Here is a 7736-nt window from a genome sequence, read left to right on the forward strand (position 1 = left end):
AAAAAAAGATGTAAATTACAGCTTCTTAAAAAAGATCTTTTTTTTATTTTACTAGTGCTTTTACTTTTACTACTAGAAATTTGCCAAACACGTTAAAAAATAAAAAAAAGATCTTTTTTCATTGAAAAAAGATCTTTTTTTAACAAAATAATGACGCCCAAACATGCACTTAGTCTTGATGGGTTATAAAAGGAATGATGAAGGATCGAACCCGGTAAATCAAAGATTTTTCAATTGAAAACACTTTTAGGTTGAAAATATTTTTATCGTTTTTAACTAAAAAAGCTAAAAATTAGAAAATATCATTTTTAATTTTGTACTCTTTTTTAAAAATATTTTCACTGAAAACAATGTAAAATTACTCAACCAAATATATTTTTATTTTTTTTTATTTTCGTTAAAAATGAAAATGGCCAAATCAATCAGCCCATTATATTTCCAATAACGTTGCTTCTAGTCCGCTATTGGCAGTAGGTTTATGAGTTTTTTGTGCTGCTCATAATCTGCGACAAAAGTCTGCAAAAGTCTGTCTAGCAGTTTACGTATAGCGATTTATATAAAATAGAGTTAGGACCGAGATGTAATGTGTTTTAAAATGTTACATTTGCGTAAATTTCTCATTCAATTATTTTATTCATGTCATTTGCCCCCAAAATTAATTATTTCTAAAATCATCCTACAAATGCAAATCCAATCAGAGTGTTAAAAGAGAAGCGATCAAGATCAACATGAAGCAATATGTACTATTGAGTGAAATGTTAAGATTTCTATCAAATTTGAACCTAAAAAATATACAACTATCACACAGTCCATATTATGAGCGAGTCTAGAATCTAGTTGATCAAAAGCAAAAGCACAATTATCTAACATCAAATATGGAGCTTCATTTCATGACTTTGTAGTGCACAAATGAGTTCTAATCTGAACTCTGAAGTAAGGTATTTTCTGAATGGTAAATCCCTCTACGAGTTCGCCAAGAGACTAGGCAAAAACCAAGCCATTCCAATCTCATTCATAAACTAATCCCCGGCGAATTAGCAGGCCTAATGTGTATTTCTGTAAGAAGGTGAGTGAGTGAGTAAGCGAGAGTGAGAGAGAGCACACACTACACAAAAATGACTTCAAACTTGGCACATGGATTGCTTTCCAAGTGAGACGTGAAATCCGCGTCTCCGTTGAAGCTGAAGGAATAAAGTGCTTGCCTCTGCGTCAGGCCGACTGGGTATACTTTGTAAACTTTTAGTTCGTTGCCTCCGCCTAGAACTTTAGGTCTTTCTGGGTTCCATACAGGTTCATGATTCAGGGATCTGAACTTCAAAAGAATAGCATTCTTCAATGCTTCCAGAGTTAAATTGTTTGACCTGCCAAGTGGCATCAAAATAATGAGTTCTCATATCATGAGATGACATTCTTCTAGAACAGACGTAACCAGTTGGTCTGATCAACAACATATTCAGAGTGAATCGAATCATGTCCTTTTAGCTCCTAAACTTAAAAAATGTGTAAATCAACCTGAGGTTTTCAAAATGTGCGTTTTATCCAACGTAAGTGTAATTTACCCTTTGGAACTTTGGGGCCATGAACAACTTACCTCCTTGAACATTTTTAAATATACAACTGTTAAATCCTTATTAACAATTGATGGAAAAATTGTCAACAAGGTCAATCTACACAATTTGAGAAAGTTCAGAAGTTGATTTGCACATTTTAAAAAGGGTAAAATATATTTTTTGTCCTTAAAATTTGACAAAGGTTTCAAAAATATTCCTAAGTTTTATTTTGTTTCAATTTTGACCTAGAACTAGAAGTTTTCGGTTTGTATCATCTATACCCCTGGCTGCTAATTTTTCAAAAAAATTAGGACCAATTCAACTACAATTTCATAAAAACAACCTTCAACACAAGCAAATCAAGCATAATTTTCATGCATTTTTGTTGGATTGGTGTTAAATTTTTTGAAAATTTAGCTATCGGAGGTATATTCAATGCAAATCGAAAACTTTTGGGACAAAATTGAAACAAAATAAAATTTTGGGATATTTTTTGAAACTTTTGCTAAACTTCAAGGACAAAAAATATATTTTACCCTTTTAAAAATTAAGGGGCTAAAGTGTGCACGACTAAAAGTTCAAGGGTAAAATGCAATTAACTCAATCAAATGACATTATATTTTATACTTCTTATGATTGTCAATAAATCAAGGGATGCCATCACATCTGATGGAAGTCTAGCGACAACAAAATCTGATTGTACTTTATACGAAAATATAGCATAATGAGTGTTACTACTAAACAAAGTATTATACCTTAAGTAAATGGACTCCATTTCAAATCTTCCCCTTTCCCTCACATAGATATGATATACAGTTTCTGACCCACGAGTGCATTTGCAAGGACGCTTCTTGAAGTCTGGGCTCTTCTCTTCCTTCTCTCTGATAGTGGTGGCCAAGTGAATGCAAAGACGACAAGATGAATGCACGGCTGCCATATCCACAAGGGCCTTGAAAGAATCAGAGGGGCCCTCATACTTCCACCTACAGAGAAGAACACAACATCCATTCACATTTGGAAATACATAAACCCTAAGATTTATTATTCAGAATCACATCATGAAACTCGCTGATTTTACATTAATCACCAATTGAAATGATGCTAAGTAATTAAAGGAAATGAAAATGACATACTATAAAATGATGGTCTTCCAATTTACCTCAGTGATTGATTAAATGCTTCAGGATTTTCTGCTAGATATTTCATGGTTTTGGCTACAGACTCAACATCTTGTATCTCTTTAATATGTAAAATTGACCCAGGAGCAGGAGCGAAATCCTGAATATTTGGAGCACCAACAACCACAGGAACAGTTCCTGACATAAAAGAAATCAATTTCCAGAAGCAGTACCATCATTGAATTGTGCGAAACATTTCAAGAAACCAAACCTAAATGCAAAAAATATTCCATATATGGAAATGCACAACTCTTCTACATGTAATACCCATGTTGGAGCATCCAAATGCCACAATATGACCTGGCAGCATATTATCACAAATCAGATGAAGTTTGGCCTCAGGAAATTATTTTAACTATAGACTCCAGACAGGATTCAAAGGGTGGCTTGTGGATACCGGAAAGAAATACCATAAGAGATGGAGGGACAATTCTAAAGGAGTCGTGAGATGCTTAACCAATTTGCGGAGTTAACAACAATGAACAGTGTGTGGGGAGAAGATCCTGAGATCCTTTCAGGACCAAGCTAAATAGGAGTGAGGTGCAAGTACTGTGGAGGGGAAAGTCTGGGAGGCAAAACTTTTTTCTTTCTTTTTCTCCTTGGATCATACAAACTAATCCTCATTGGATTCAGCATTTCAGCTCTGTTTTTATCAATATACAAGAGTTTTCTCCTTCGTTATCTTATTCTATTACCGGCATCAATCAACTACAAATGTCACCCCACACACTGTTTAAAGTTTCGTTAACCACTTCAAATATCTCTAAATTATATTTAAGCACAGATTGGCAAATAATTTGAAGGAACAAACTCGAGACAGTAGATTGGACTGAACAAACTATTAGTCCAAGAAGCATCACATAAGATGACTCATTTAATGTCGGCAATATCTACATTATCCACCGCTTAAGGACTACATGATCTATTAATTTAAGTGTGAACAACTTGTCATCATTAATATCCCTCAAGTTATAAAAAATGGTGCACTCAATTGCAAACAAATTTTCAAATTGCATTTCTTGGAAAACAATGTTACTGGATTGCAAAGAAAACCAGAAAATGGGATGCAAGAATCAAAGATTTCAGAACCCCATGGACAACTAGTGCTACATAATGATGTTGCATAATGCATACCTAGTAAATACAATATCAAATAATGTGAAGGAATGATAAAATATATTTTCATACCAGCAACAAGGGATTGGAAGAATTTTTCAGTTACATAATCCTCCTCATTAGAATTTTCAAAGGCTAAACTAAATTTGTAGCGCTTCAGGGTTTCCACTTTGTCCACTGCAAGAAATTAATAATAATCGTTAATACATCATTGTATATTCATTGAAATTTGGAAGTTATCACCATAAAGAGGGGAAAGTTGGACCAATTTCAAAATACTTTTAATTAATCATAAATCAGTCAATCGCCTACTAGATTTAAATTTATCAATATTAATGATAAGTTAAGACTCATCAGATTGTTGACTACGTCTAGATTTAAGTTTGATTTCCTTATGATGAGTATGTGTAGTAAAACACCATCAACATTAACAACAACAAAATCCAAAACACAATTGTAAAGATAAGATCCAAATAACAGTGAATTTAATTAGAAATGTGCAGAGACAAATTTCTGAACCTAGTCTATAATGTGAACAACTAAGGTACAGCTTAAGCATTAACAAGTTTTTTCGGTTTAAGAAAAAGTAGAGAACCTCTGACTTTAGTGACATACATGCAAGATCTATTAATCGAATTTCAAACGTTTTTTGAATGTCAATTCAGCTCAAGGTAATAGACCAGTTGGTGCTCAATTGTGGTTTGAATTCTAATGGTTCTGATTAGAGAGCATTTTTTCACATTGAGAATTTACGTAGAAAGCGTTTGTGGCCACATAAGAACCAGGTCACAGTATTTTGATGTTTAAGTACAGCAATCCAACCACTTTCTTCCCTCATTTGTCAGACAAACTAGCCACACCAACATTAATAAAGAAAGTACTTTAGCATAAGCATAACTGTGTATATTTAAAAAAGTCACTATCTAAGAGGTAGAAGGGCGAACAATAATGGGGACAAAAGACATCAATGTTTTAATTTATTGCAATTATTAGAATGTACCTCTTCCATCATGGTTCCTATGACAACCGCCATAAGAATCAATCTTGATGTTTTCTTTTTCAAGGGCTTCAAGAGCTTGCAACCGAAAATTTCGAGCACCACAATTAGAAATGAATGCAGCTGCTAGAGCACTTTCACTTTTTGGCTTCACGGGTGCCATGATGTCATACTCAGCCCATGAGAAATATCCAACAGGAACATCAGATGATAGACTGGTTGTCATTACAATTTTATATCCCCTCCTAGAACATAGTGATGTTGAAATATTAGTTCATTTATTACACTATTTTTAAGCTTTTGAAAGGGAACATGCTCCAGCCTCTCCACCAAATAGAGAACACCAAAGAAAGAATAAACTCAATTGAGAAAAATAAAATCGTATACGCACAGTAATAAGTATTATGCGTTAATTATAACATGCAATGAAAAGTAGACAGTCACCAAATTGATTGAAACCCTGTACCACATAGCATATAGGTTATGTTCAATTTTATAGGATCAAACTCCCAAGCTTTAAGAAATAGTAGAAACTTTGTTCTCTACTTTACATTACCTACACCTTTTTCGATTTAACTTTAAAAATGAAGCAAAACAATTGTATCAAATTAAAGAAATATGTACCCTTGTAACCTCGCGGTTGTGTGTGTGTGTTTTGCGGGGGGGGGGGGGGGGGGGGGGGGAGGGGGGGGGTTTGTTTACCCACTTAAACTTTAATGGACCAAAAATAAAGCAGCCATATACAAAGTAAATGATCAAACCTAATGACTCAGCACTTTATATTCGTGCTTACCCACCGTCGTGCCATTGCAAGATTGTTCTCTGAGTAGTATTGTGCGGATTCCATCGATCGTAACACACTAGCTGTTCCAGATGGTTGAGGTAGCCCAAATGCAGCATCAGGTGTCCTATCCCCATCATAACCAAATTTGCATCCCACCGCACATGATTTCCACTCCTGAATTGCATGAACAAAAACTTCAGACAGACAGGAACAACCACACGGACTTTAAACATTTAGCAGGCGGTTACATACATGAACTTTTTGCAATCAACAATCAAACATGCCAACAAAATAGCATTGTAGCCGCAAAGAAATTCTTCAACATCACCCACAACAAGGAAGTAGTGAAGTCTACAACCAGTGCTAGAAAACATATGCATCCACAACAATTGTGATCAAGTACCAACCATTGCAATTCATAATATTGGCTACATATATTTCAAATTTGGATTTTGTTGCTTTCTCGTTTATAATTTATAATCAGCTTGATTACACTTCCTCATAAAATCCGTGACAGATCATGCCTCACAAAATCAGAATATCTAATCTTTGTCTGCCTCAGAAATCATCCTTTTCACATACAATATACAAATTCAAAACCTGCAAAGTAGATCCATGCCTCTAAGGCTCTAACAAGCCGATGTCCAAATAATATAAAAACTATACTAATTAGAGCAGAATGTGCTTGGAACTGCATACACTAATTTACTAACTCGTGAATAAACGAATAGTTAACTACCCTTTCAACCAAATGTGTGTCTAAATTTGCAAATTTCGGAAACCAAAAAAAGAAACATGCTATAACATACATACAATAATCTCTGAACAACAACTAGCTATTAAAAACTTCTATCAATTCAAAGTTACAAAAGAAAGATGGAAGAAAAAAGAAATAAAAAAGAAGAAAGAAATTGAAACCTGGTCAGCTCCAGTGACATAAACAGGTTCCTTGTTAAAATCCCTTTCATACGTTACAGAATCTTCTCTCTCCAACCACTCTTCGCAGCTCTCTGATTCCGAATTCTTTTTATTAGTTCTACCAACAAGCAAACCAAAATCTAAATCATCAGCACCATCCACCACGGACGCAGCACGTGACCGGTAGAAAAAGTCAGTGACCATAGCTGCGTTCTCCGCCATGTCGAGCCTCCCTAAAAACGCGATCTCCGCAATGACCACAAGTGCCACCACAAGAGGCATTAGATTCGAACATTTCCGCTTCGGAACCAAACCCAATTGAACCGATGAAACCGGTAAACCTTCGTGAGTTGACTCGGTTCTCGAGCCTCGCAGGTTCTGCACGAGACCCATCAATCAACGGATTCTAGCTCCAATTTCTCGATTCCTTCAATTTCCAATTTTAAATTGGCCGGAAAATCCGATTGGGGATGGAAAGGGAAGAACTTGGTGCCGTTATAGCTACGATTTCTAACCCACTTTCTACGATTTGAAAGAAGTGAGGGAAGAAGGATAAAAATGAAGACTTGTATTTTTTTTTTTTTTTGTCAGTGTAAGAGGTAAAGATTTTTCAAAGTAAACGGTGGGGTGGTGTGTTGAAGCTTGAACTCACTGAAACCAATGAGCAACACAACACGACGAAGGAAAATATGAACAAGTCCTTCTTTATATAATTGCATAGTCATATTCAGGTAATTCATTAAATATAAATCTTAAATATGGTATAATTGATTTATGAATTTTATAACAACCATAACAGCTACAGTAATTAGTAAATGCATATGGTAAATCCATTATAACTCAAATGACATAATTTTTTTATATTTATCTAAAATTTGGGATTCGAATCTTATTTCTAACTTTTTTATAACTCAAATGACATAATTTTTTTATATTTATCTAAAATTTGGGATTCGAATCTTATTTCTAACTTTTTTAAAAAAATAGTAAGTGCATATTAAAAAAAAAGATAAATATCAATTATTAAATTAATTATTTATAAAAAATATATATTAAAATATAAAATATATATTAAAAATAAATTAAATAATATATATTTATATATGAATTTTCAAAAAAATATTAGCATTGCTCCATTTTTTTGTCACTAAAAGTATAATAATTAATTTGATAACTAATTTTTTTATCTTTAA

The 7736-nt window shown here is 33.9% G+C and overlaps 1 protein-coding gene across 1 annotated transcript; it reads right to left on the reverse strand.

Moving 5' to 3' along the window:
* Positions 1-723: 723 nt before the first annotated feature.
* Positions 724-7272, reverse strand: LOC112782732 (glycoprotein 3-alpha-L-fucosyltransferase A). The gene is made up of 7 exons (XM_025825280.3): positions 6544-7272; positions 5639-5799; positions 4845-5086; positions 3917-4021; positions 2710-2866; positions 2306-2533; positions 724-1361 (listed from the first exon to the last, which is right to left on the reverse strand). The coding sequence occupies exons 1-7, from the start codon at positions 6934-6936 to the stop codon at positions 1106-1108; spliced, it is 1542 nt and encodes a 513-aa protein (XP_025681065.1). The 5' UTR covers positions 6937-7272; the 3' UTR covers positions 724-1105.
* Between the last annotated feature and the right edge of the window lie 464 nt (positions 7273-7736).

The sequence above is a fragment of the Arachis hypogaea genome, chromosome 20 (genome assembly GCF_003086295.3).
Source record: "Arachis hypogaea cultivar Tifrunner chromosome 20, arahy.Tifrunner.gnm2.J5K5, whole genome shotgun sequence".
NCBI lineage: Eukaryota > Viridiplantae > Streptophyta > Magnoliopsida > Fabales > Fabaceae > Arachis > Arachis hypogaea.